This window comes from Colobus angolensis, unplaced genomic scaffold (assembly GCF_000951035.1).
Source record: "Colobus angolensis palliatus isolate OR3802 unplaced genomic scaffold, Cang.pa_1.0 Scaffold110, whole genome shotgun sequence".
In the NCBI taxonomy this organism is placed as follows: domain Eukaryota; kingdom Metazoa; phylum Chordata; class Mammalia; order Primates; family Cercopithecidae; genus Colobus; species Colobus angolensis.
In genome coordinates this window covers 2,179,052-2,191,257 of record NW_012112031.1, presented here as the reverse complement: position 1 = coordinate 2,191,257, position 12,206 = coordinate 2,179,052, and the positions used below count along the sequence as shown (strand labels likewise).

The window sequence follows — 12,206 nt, the reverse complement described above, 5'->3', positions numbered from 1 at the left end:
AGTAGCTGGGCTTACAGGTGTGAGCCACCAGGCCTGGCTAATTTTTTTGTGTTTAGTAGAGATGGGGTTTCACCATGTAGGTCAGGCTGGTCTCAAAACTGCTGCCCTCCAGTGATCCACCCGCCTCTGCCTCTAAAAGTGCTGGGATTATAGGCATGAGTCAGCGTGTCCAATCAATGTATCTTTCTGATTCTGGGTCCATGTGAGTCTGAGTTTGCTTTGGTCCCATTTATGTCTGTGTCTGTGAGTATATGTTCCTGAATGTCTGTGTTCATGTCCATGTTTGTGTGTAACTATGTCTCTGTGTGCCAGTCTGGATCTCTCTGTTAGAGGGAGGATTTCTGTGTATGTGGGTCTTCTTGTGTCTGCCTGCCTTGCCTTTTACCTACCTCCCTGTCTCTCTGTCCGTCCTCACCTGTCTCTGCCTGCCTGCCTCTGTGTTTCTCTTTGCCTCTGCTTTTGTCTGCCTCTGCTGTGTGTGTGTGTGTGTGTGTGTGTGTGTGTGCGTGCACGCCCGCCTGTATCAGGGATCAGCATACCGTGGCCCACAAGCTAATAATGGTTTACATTTTTATATGGTTAAACAAAAAATCAAACAAGTACTATTTCATGACTCATGAAAATTGTATAAAAGTCAGATTTTAGTGTCCATAAAGTTGATTGGAATATAACCATGCTTATTTGTTTACACTGTGTCTATGGCTGATTTCACATTACAGAGCAGAGTTGAGTAGTTGCCACAGGCTGTGTGGTTCACACGGCCTAGAATATTTGCAATCCAGCTCATTACAGAAAAAGCTTGCTGACTTCAATCTCTGTCCATGTTCCATGTGTCACATTCTTCTTTGTGTTAGTGTCACTATGTGTGTTCATGTTTGTACAATTGTATCTTCATGTATGTGTGTGTAGGCTCCATCTCTGTTCAGCCCTGTTGACTGTTCATCTCTCCCTCCTGCTCACTTTAATTTTTCCCTCCCTCCCTCCCTTCTTTCTTCTTTCTTTCTTTCTTTTTCCTTCTTCCCTCCCTTCCTGCCTTTCTACCTTCCTTTCCCAGGGTCTCGCTCTGTCACCCAGGCTGGAGTGCATTGGCACAATCACAGCTCGCTGCAGCCTCGACCTCCTGGGCTCAGGTGATTCTCCCACCTCAGTCTGTCAAGTAGCTGGGACCACAGGCGTGCACCACCACACCTGGCTAATTTTTTATATTTTTAAAATAGAAACGGGGCTTTGCCATGTTGCCCAAGTTGGCCTTGATCTCCTGGACTAAAGCAGTCTGCCTCGGCCTCCCACAGTGCTGGGCCTCTCTTTCTTATCTCTACTCTTCCTTAGTATCTCTGTTTTTCTCTGTTTCACCCCGGCCATTTCTCGTTTCCCTCTTCCTTTTCTTCCCCTACCCCACATTCTCTGAGTGTGGTCTTCGGCTGGTGCTTTGTACCAAAGCTCCTTCATGCTCTGTGTTATGCATTTATGTGTGTTTCAGAACAAGCATCTCCAGTGTTCTTCTCTGGAGAGAAGTCATGCTGGAGGATAGATTATGGAGACCCTGGCTTCTGTGGAGGGCACTTTTGGGGAGTAGGGAAGGGAGCTTGTCTGACTTGGGGACCAGCTGTGTGAGTCTCCTAGACTCATGGGTGACCTCCAGAGGGAAGGTAAAGCAGAGATTTCTGGGCAGCAGTTTCTGTGTAGACTGTGTAGTCTGATTCTTCTTCCTTTCTTTCTCAGTTTTTTCCCTGTCCTTGCCTCAGGAGGCACCTCTGGACTGTTATTAATCTCAGTCTCCCCATGCCCTTCCCACCTCTAGCTCTGTCACTGTGTGGACAGCACTCACAGCATCGGACAGTTCTCTGTATCCTATCTGTGGGCCCTCCTAGGTTTCCAAAATGCACTCCAGGCTGAAGCCTTGGAGCTCCAAGCTGTGCAGCGGGGGCCACACAAAGGAACTGATGGATCTGCTGGCTAGGGGACAGCTGTTTCTCAGCAGTGATCCCCAAAGAGTTAACATCTACAGCCTCAAACTTTTCAGGTTATTAATCTCTAATGAGGACTAGGCAGTTGGCAGTTTTGGGAAGAAAATGCCAAGAAAGGACTCAGTTCTCCAAGTATCTAAGCCACTGCTTGTGAGCATGCACAAGAGTCACTGAGTGTCCCTTCCTTACTCTCAGGGTGGGGAGGCAGACCATGTGTTCCTGGAGCCTGGGCCTTCCCTGGGTCACCTCACCTCACAACCACAGGTCCCTTAGATAGGATGCACACAGCCCCTGTTTACCCAGATCCTGGGCCACAGGTCTGCTAGCTCTCTCACACAGCATGTCTCCCTTCATCCCTCCTCCCTCTCTCACTCCTTTTTGGCTTTTGTTTGGCTGAGGAAATGGAAAGCTCACACAGGAAGTGCTGGGTCTCATTTGCTTGAGATGCTGAGTCTGTTTTCTCTTTGGATGCTGCAGCAAATGGCTCGTTGCCGGCTCTGAGCTGCTGCCCATCTTTGGGCAAGGGCTCAATCTACAGGCAGGCACGTGGTCCAAGCTACAGCCATCCCCGGCTGGGCTTCACATTCTGGGCTACAGAGAGGCAGAGGGGGTTGGGACATTTGAGTCATATTTGCTTAGTCTTCTCAGACTTCTTCACGAGGAGAGCAAATCTGACCAAATAGTATATTGAATTTAATTGCCCAGCAAATACATTACTGTAGCTGTGGATACCACTTGCTCTCTCATGAAGCCAGACTGGGCTAGAGAGATCAGTGTAATAGAGAAAAACGTCTCCTCCTGTGCTCTCTTTCTTTCTCTCTCTGCAGTTAGGATCAGCAGCTGGTTATCTCTGGAATGCAAGTTTAAGCATGAAAGAGAGGCTTTGCTATCCTGGGGCCTGACCCCAAAGCATGGCTATTTAAGGACTGGTGCCCCTGTTCAACAGAGCAAACCTGGCCTGACTACCACTGTGGGTAGTCCCACCTCAGAGCCTTCAGATCAGAGGACTGGAAAAGTGGAATCAGAATTGCACCTTCCTTCTTTTGTTTCCCGTATTCTCATGTAGCTTCCTAATACTCACTGAGTAAATACTCTGAGAGATTGGCAAGGGTATGGTGCTTCTGTGGGTTTCAAACTTTATCTTGTGCCCACCGACCTTATAGATTGAAGAGGCTTTTCTTTTCAGGTCATGGAGAATAACACACCCCAGTGGTTCTGTAGATGCCGAAACTGTAACCCCCTGACACCTGTGAAGTCCTTGCTGCTGCTCTTCGTTTTGAAGGGTTTGGAAATGCTCTCGAGGGAGCAGGAAGGAAATGGCTGCTGTTTAGTGCCCTTTCTTGGCATGCTTTCATTGGTCTTTGCCTGCGTTTCTTCTTTGCAAAGATACATTTCTCTGATCCTAAGGTGACCAGAGAGCCTGTTTTTCCTACAAAGAGGAAGTTCCCTTTGCTTTTCCTCCAGAAAGCCCACTTCCAAATGGTCTCTTGGCACGTGGGACCCTTCTTTCGTCTCTCTTCCTTCATTCCCTCCCTGTCTTTAATTGTTACCTTCTTTCCTTAGGCAGTTAGAGAATCATTGCACAGCATCTTCCCCTCTCTGGGGGGAATTCCAGGGTTCATCATTAGTTTCCTTGGTTCTCTCCTTTTCCTTCCAGTCAAGTCCACAGTAGCAGGCACATGCGGAACACTTAGGGTGGTGATGAGAGTATTGCCGGCACTGCAGAGTGAGGAGGGCAGGATTGCTGGGCATGGGTGCCTTCCCTCACTGTGGCACTTATTAGATCTGTGTGCTAGAGCCAGCATGTATGGAAGCAAGTTGATTTCCCGTTTGTACCCGTTAGGGATGATAACAGAATGGCTTCGTAATCCCAGGAGTTTGTTGGTATAGAGGATTATAGCAGGATGTGGAGAGTGGTCTGGGGCCACTGTGAAAGTCGGTGTAGAGTGCTTGGTCTATTTAGAACAGACCGCTGTGTTTGGAGGGCCCATCTACTTGCCCCATCTGCTAGCAGAGTTTGTGTTCCCTTCCACACCAAGCCTCTGGTGAGAAGGGAGAGGCAGCTGCGCCCCTACTTCCTTCGGCAAGTGAGCACAAGCAAAGTCGTGCTAGAGAGTAGTAGAGCTACAGGCTTCATGAACCTGAGCATAGTGACCCCTTGCATCCCAGGACCTTTGGCAAGGCTAGGGCAGTGGGACAGCCTACCTCATTTTAGTCTCTGCCGAGGCCAAATCTTCACTTATCCTGATCTGTAGTTCTCAGTAAGTGAAAGAGTCAGGGGACTTTGAGAACATCCAAACCTAGCCCAGCTGTGGCAGTTGGTTTATTGCTTTCAGCTGGTACTTGAACCCAGGTCCTAGTCTTGGAGGCTTTCCCAGGTTTAATCCCCAGAGCTTTCTCTGCAGCTGTATGACACTGCGCTGACCCCGAATGAGGATAGGAAAATAGAACCAGTGCCAAGCCAGAGTCTCTTTTTCATTTGGAGTCTGGCTGTCTGCCCATGACCAGGGTTACATAATGGGAAACATAGCTGGGGCTCTGGAGAGCCCGTGTTTCACCAGGCTGCCCAGACCTTCGCATTCTGATGCTATATATCTTCCTAATTGTAGCTCGGATGCATTTATCACACTGTTGGATTGGAGTACTGTTTAAAAAAAAAACTCTAGAAATTCTTGTACTTGCTGCTTTTCCATGGTTCATCTTCCATAGTCTGTAGAGCACAGTGGAGAAGGGTCGTAGGGAGCCCTCTGAGGTCTTGTCACACAGGGAGAAAGAGGGATACATAGGGCATATGCAGTAAGCTGACTTCCTCAGGGAGCTTCCATGTGTTGACTCTGTAGATGAGATAGAAATTCTCAAGTTAAAAACAGCTAGTTCACTCACCTTCATAGGGCAGCTCTGAAATAAGAACTAATCCCAAGTCTAATCGGCACCCCTTCAAGGACGCTTAATACGTCTTCCCAAAAGGGCATTTTAGGAGGTCACTGAGTAATAGTCCATCAGCACTTCCCTGAAGGAAGTGGTGGTGACTGTGGGAAGCCCCTTTGCTACCCTGGCTCCCCACCCAGTCTCCCTGGCTCCGGGTTGGGGCGTTAGCATTGCAGCCTGGCACCAGGGGGTTCCTCTTCCTCCAAATGCTGAGTGTGGGGCACACGTGATCTCTCCCACGGCAGGAGCCCCTGTCCCCTCCCCACGCCTCCCATAGGACTCCTTGTGAGAGGAAGGGGCGTTGGCCTAAGGCTCCAGTCTGACCCCAGCAGGGTACAGCAACTGACCCCAGGGAGAGTACTTTCCAGCTCTGAGCTGAGGTTATTTGGGTCCAATGTGTGCTAAGCTAAGAAGACGTGTTGGAGTGGTTACAGCTAAAAGTTTGGAGAGGCAGGAACCGTGAGAATCCGCACCAGGGAGGCCGCCGAGGGCTCCCCTCATGCCGTGGAGATGTCAGTATCCCCTAGGGGCTGCTCTTTCCCAAACACACAGTGCTGATGGGTTTAACACACCACAGCGGTACGACAGAGGCTGTGCACACGAGTGTAGCTTTGGAGAACTGAAATCAAATAAGGCACCGACCCCATACATGTTGGGGGCAGTGGATGGTAGAGGTGCTCTGATACTTGAGAAATCCTGGAATGAGGTTACTGTGACCTATTGCTGGTCCTAGGGTTCCAGCTGCCCTGCTTAGAACATGGAGAGGTTTATATTCTCGCAGTAGGGCAGGATGACTAAGCTTCAGAATTTGATTTGCCCTTTTGGGAAAAATTGATTTAGGGTGAGTACTCTCCCAAAGGCCCAAGTTGACTTGTTGGTATAAACGAGAAAGATAGAAGGGATTATCTTCACCTAAGTCTTTTTTTTTTTTTTTTTTTTTTGAGATGGAGTCTCGCTCTGTCACCCAGGCTGGAGTGCAGTGGCCGGATCTCAGCTCACTGCAAGCTCTGCCTCCCGGGTTCACGCCATTCTCCTGCCTCAGCCTCCCGAGCAGCTGGGACTACAGGCGCCCGCCACCTCGCCCGGCTAGTTTTTTGTATTTTTTAGTAGAGACGGGGTTTCACCATGTTAGCCAGGATGGTCTCAAACTCCTGACCTCGTGATCCGCCCGTCTCGGCCTCCCAAAGTGCTGGGATTACAGGCTTGAGCCACCGCGCCCGGCCACTTCACCTAAGTCTTATACTCTGTAGTGGTCGTCACCCAGTAAACATCTTATTCTTAGAGGATGGTATCTTGCTGCTCCTATCTTAACTCCTGGAATGGTGACCTTTGATACCTTTGTCTCTTCTTTGTATCGTGTGGCATCTAGATGATACATTGTTGCTAGAAATCTCCAGGAGCTGCATAGAATTCTCCCCATCTCCACCCCAACCCTGGGCCTATTGAGCTCCCGAGCACTGAGGTACCAGAATCAAATCCTTAGCTGCGGCAGACAGAGTCGGCATGACATCTTGACTTTCCAAGAGGCGTGCTGAGCCATTTCAAGCCCAGGTATTATTCTTATAACTCTGCCAGACTTACTGGATTCAAGTCCATTTCTGCTGTTAGCTGCTGACTTCCCGCAGTTTTCTCCAGTGGAGTGAGAAGTTCTCCAGGGCAACAGTGGTCTTATGTTCGCCTCTGACCCCTATGTGGAGAGTTGTAGGCTAGGATGTCATGGCCCACAGGGAAACAGTTTGAAAAAGCAGCTATTGCATGTCTTAGGTGTGGTTCTCTTGTTACAGCCGTTTGTCTGTCTCTGTGTCTGTACCACATGGGTGTCCTCTTTTTCGGCTTCCTGGTGCCTAGCTTCTGTGCCGTCTTGGCTGTATTTCCAGATCTCCTCACTCCAGGAACCAGAAGACCCAACTTGTTTCCCATCTGTACTGCTGCTCTGATCTTCCATAGCTCTGAAACACAATGCACGGCTTCTTCTCACTCAACTCTTTCCGGGTTTGTTCTGCAGCTGTGGAGTTTGAATGTTAGTGTTTAAACAAGCTGGTATTACACAGGAAATGGCCACCTCCACAGGCCCCAGCAGGCTTGTAACGTGGGGTCATTGTACTTGATATTAATCACCAGTCAGCTTGTTCCCCCAGTAAAATATGAAGGAGTGTATGAGTGCTTCGTCCTCCTTAGACTTGCCAGAAAGATGGACTGAGTCTTGGTCAGGCGTTAGTGCTCCACTCTTTTCAGACTCTCTCCTCCTCTCAGTCCTGCCCCAGTGGAGCTTTCAGAAAAAGTCCTGCCTGACCCCTTCCCTATGAAGCTGGCAGAGTCCCTTTCTGAGCTCTGGGCAAGAAGATAGATTATTGTAGTGTAACGTGTCTCACCTGGCATTCCTTAATCTGTCAGAGGATGCTGCAGTTGGATAACCTCTCCTGTGAGAAAAGCAAAATTTTAGGCACACAGAAACCCATGGCCCCTCTGAGAGCAGGGCTTCTCAGTTCCCTGGACTTCAGCTGCCTTTCTATAGCTATTTGCAGAACTCACCTCAGCCTGAAGGGTTAATCTGATTCCCCGAGTCAATATCCCCCAAACAACCAGCCAGGAGTGTGTGTTGGTTTGTTTCTGTGAAATGTGTTTCCCCAGTCACCTGGGCTGGCCTGGGCTGCATTGTATCGGCCAGCAGCTGCACTGCACTCAAACTGACAGATACATTAAACCTTGGAATTCTGAGGCAATAAAAAGTAAATTAACTCTTATTTTTTTCCTTTCCTGGTGGACTAAGTGAATGCATGTCTGTAGGGAAGCAAGTGAGCCTTGGTTCTCAGTGCATACTTGTAACTAGTCACTGCTGGTTTGTCCCAAACTAGGATCTGGCTTTCAGACTCCAGCCAGGGGTCTGCTGTCCTGGTGTGTGGTGTGTTCTGTGGGATTGGGCCAGTGGGTCACCTTGCAACTGCTGATCCCTGCTCACTAATCACATCACAGCTGCTGAGAGACTCACTGGCCTTCATTCTGGGAGCCATAAACAGGCTCATTGGACCCAGTTTCATATTCTCTGGCTGCTTTGTGTCTGTTTGGGGAAGAATCCACCCTAACTTTAGTGGGATATTGTGGGCTCTGGGAATATCCCTAAAATGTACATTGAACCAGAACAAACCAGAAGGACCTGCCTGAGCCCACAGTACTCTAGAGGGTCCATTTAGAATCAAAAGTTGTTTGAGATTATTTGGGAAACCTTTTGGGAAGTTATTTCCCAAGCATTTCCAAAAGAGTGGCAGCTCTTTACAGATCCTCACCCCACCCGAATTTGACTTTTGGCTCCTTGGCCCAGGCCAACCTTGAATCCATAGGGTCCAAGGACTGCTGTCAGGTGAAGGTTAGAAGGTGCTCCTGGTTGGGATGAGGAATTAAAGCAGGAAAATGTTAAGCTTTTCTCCTTCCTCAGACAGGAAATCCTATGTTCACCCGCAGAACTGACCTCCCAGCCCAGAGACCTGATTGGGGTAAACTGAGGTGATGTTGCCCGGCTTCCAGGAATTACCTCATCCTTTTGCAAGTATCTTAACTTTTGAGTTCAGACATCTCACCTGGTTTTTCAAAGCACCTCTTCCTTTGAGTTTCCTGACACTCCCTCACTCCTGTAGAGAGTCGCTGTGTAGCCCATGGGTCTCTGGGTTGTTGTGTTCCTGTCTGTGGTGTTTGATGAAAGGAGATAACTGATGACATGAATGTGAACTGAGTTTGGGTGATCCCACTGAGACACCAGAAGAAGGCAGCTACTCACAACCAGAGTACAAGACCAATCGGAATTAACCAGAGCAGAAATGACCTCTCATTGAAGACTTTGTGTATTTCCTGGGTTCTGCACAGTCTAGCTTGGCTCTTGGACCACTTTTCTTTATATTTCTGAGTTGGGAACTCTGGGCACACCCTACGTCTTTTGGCATCAGCTGCTGTCTTACAAATCAACATTGAGGTAGGGATTCTCAGCCACCTTATTTTTGCAGTGAGTCTTAAGGTTTTGGTACAAGGTGGGTGGTAATGGGCAAAAAGGCATATGTGGGCAGGGGTCCCTAGTGGTGGCCAGCAGTCTCTGGGAGGAGTCAGTTTTGGTTTATCTGAGCCTTAGGGGACAGGAGAGCATGGTAATGAGAACCACATGGTACCACATATTTCTTCATCTTGGATCCAAGATGGTAGGGGTGGGAGGATGAGAGAGGGATGTGGGGCCTCCCACTGTGGCAGCCGTGGGTAATTTTCGGCCGCCTCTCTCTGGCTGGGGATGCTGCTGCCCACACCACCCCAAGCCCCCAGCTATGTCCTGCAGCAGCCTTGACCTGCACAGCACCAACCGGGGCCCCCAAGCCAAAAATTCAGCCGGGAGACTTTTCACCTTCTTCCTTCTCACTGTCGTCTTTCCTGTTTATTTTCCAAATTGCTGCTCTGCAGCCGAGCAGTGCCTGTTGGCCAAAGCTCACCAGTGCTGTGGGATCAGACTCAGGCAGTGGGCTCAAGTGGCCAGCAGGGCACTGGGGGAGGAAGCGGGGAACTGGAAGAGCCTCCCTGTGCGTCTCCCATGGGCAGCACTAACCTCGGAGGCGGCCCTGAGCAGTCCTATCACATCCGGTGCTTGTCTCTGCAGCCGGGACCGGAGGATAAACTATCAGGGCTGTGGGGCAGTGCATCATTCCTCTTATTATTTTCTTCTCTGCAGATGGGGTCGTGGAAAGTTCAGTTCCTTTTAACCCTCGAAGTTCTGTTTATTCTACAGCTGGTAGCCTGAATGCCGCGTTTCCCATTACATCACAAAGGAGCTCAGGCAGATCTCTGCACAGAAACGTGTTGCAACTGTTTATTTTTTTCCATATTTAAACATTTCTGACAGCCAAACCCGGCTGAGCCAAAAGATGGAGCTTTGTGAATGAGTCTGGTTGTCGGTGTCTGCGCTGAGAGAGGCTTTAGAAAACTCGTCCCTCCGGTGATTCTTCCCAAACATGTTCTTTTTCCTGGGTAAAGCCTGTGAAGCGAGTTACTTCTGCAGTACACGTGTGTTGATTATGTGCCGTTGTGTGATTAATGGGGCTGTGTTCTGCCTGGTTCCCAGGACACTCTTGAAAACAAGATGTTTCATTTCATTGCCTTTTCCTAGTGCAATGATTACAGTAAATAAACCAGTGCAGCCTCCTTCCACCTGGAGCCAGTCAGGGAGTTCCCATCCCTCTGTTCGACTTTCTTCCCCACTGTCACCTTCAGTGGCATGTGCCTTGAATGCTTTCTTTTCTGCCATCTCCCGAAGATTCTTAGTCTCCAAGATAAACAAATTGCTTAGATCTGAGACCCCTCCCTAGTAGGACTCATAGGCAGTAACTCCACTGGGGAGATTCCAGGATGATTATTCTTGGTTGTTTTTAGTGAGAGGGTCTCACTGTGTTGCCCAGTCTGGTCTTGAACGCCTGGCCTCAAGTGATCCTCCCTTCTCGTGTTCCCAAAGTACTGGGATTACAGGCGTGGCCCACCACACACAGCCCAGGATGATTCTTACAGCTCTCTTTACATATTGCCTCTTGCCACTCTAGCTCGTGAATCTAATTGTGAAGCTTGTCTTTGTATTTCTCCTATGGATCTCTCTTCTTTTAGAGTAAAACTTAGCATCCATAGGATACTGTCTGTTCCAGACTCCTAGTTAGGTGCTTCCCTGGAGAAGAAAGCCAAGTCTGGAGCCTTGGCTGGCCCTATGTCTTTACCACAATTTGTAGTATCCCTGGGTAGGCAAAAAAAAAAAAAAAAAAAAAAGGCCTTATGGATCCTCAGCACCCACCAAAGCAGGACTCTGGCCCACAGTCAATTTTTGACAAGTGATGGTGACAGAGAAATGAACCTCTTTTTTTATAATTCTACCCTGAAATTTGAATTAGGGAGAGCCAAACTTCGCAGTTTCAAGGTTTCTTCTCAGATTCAACCAGGACCTGGTGATACACAGTTCAGCCAGCCAGCCAGCCGTCCGTCCCAGTTTGCCCAGGACTGGGGGGTTTCTGGGGATGTTCAGTGCTAAAACCGGGACAGTCCCACCCAAACCAGAATGGTTGGTCACCCTGTATCTAACCTTCCACACGTGAGAGAAAGGAGAGGCATGGAATGGCTGAGACAGCGCTAATGAAGTGTGTAAGAGGCTTCCTGTGAGGATCTTGATGGGCCAGGAATGAGGTTTTTGTTTGTTTGATTGATTGGTTGATTGCCTGCCTATATGTAGGGAAGAGATTTCTAAAACATTGTAGGAGGAAAACCTGCATGACTCTTGCTGTATTGTGACTAGACCCGCCATGGCTGTGGCTGGGGGAGGAGAGGCTGGTGCTCAGTTGTTGTCTGTATGGCATATACTTGGCTGGACAGCGGTGGGGAATTCTGGGAGCAGCCTCAGGCACTGGGTGTCTAGAGTGTTTGAGTAAGCGTCTCAGGCACACTGTCTGGAAAGATGACAGGACCCTGCATTAGGCAACTGATTCTCTAAATTCTTTTTCCTCTCTGGTGAGGATTACAAACTCCCCCTAATCAATTTCCACTTTGCGTAGATCCACATACACATACCTTAGATTGCTTCCTTGGGCACAGTTTTGTTTCCTACCATTTGGGGTATGATTTCCTGGCAGATGCCAGCCTAGACAACATTTGCTGCAAGTACTTCCCTGCTCGCAAGTACTGAGAATTCTTTTTTTTTTACTGGCTCCTCTTTAGAGCTGCTCTTTTCTTACTTTATTTCTCACAGTGTTGCTGTGGATGTGTGGTCGACGCTGGCTGATTTCTGTAACATACTGACTGCAGTGAATCAGTCTGAGGTGCCACTGTACAAGGACCCGGATGATGACCTCACCCTTCTTATCCTGGAAGAGGATCGGCTTCTCTCGGGCTTTGTCCCCTTGCTGGCTGCCCCTCAGGACCCCTGCTACGTGGAGAAAACCTCGGATAAGGTCAGCCCCAGGCCAAACATCCCTCCCCATTTGCCCCTCCTCTTAATTCTCCAGACTTTTTTATTCTTGGGAAGTTTTCTGTGCAAATGGAACATGATTAAGTCATTGAGAAGGGTGTTAAGGGAAAATATCGACCTTTTAGCCGCTGACATCCAGCTCTGTGTCCTGAAAAAAAAAAAAGCCCTCTCGACTTCCTTTGGTGTGTGTGTGTGCTCGCTGGCATGTTGTATATACGATCATTTCCTCACTTGTTTAAATAGTGCAGCTTGTGTTGGCAGTGCTCTCACTCAGCTCCAAATGGTTTGCATCATGCTCAAAGCACCCTCCTTTCTCCCCCCTTCCTCCACCACCCCCCCCC

The 12,206-nt window shown here is 48.9% G+C and overlaps 1 protein-coding gene across 2 annotated transcripts in view; it reads left to right on the top strand.

Annotated features, from left to right (window-relative positions):
* The window catches only part of SMG6 (SMG6 nonsense mediated mRNA decay factor), a 262,067-nt gene that overhangs the window by 129,078 nt on the left and 120,783 nt on the right, over positions 1-12,206 (top strand). For both annotated transcript variants that reach the window (XM_011956067.1, XM_011956075.1), the window contains one exon: positions 11,647-11,848. In XM_011956067.1, the coding sequence (XP_011811457.1) occupies positions 11,647-11,848 (202 nt within the window). The remainder of the gene's footprint in view (positions 1-11,646; positions 11,849-12,206) is intronic.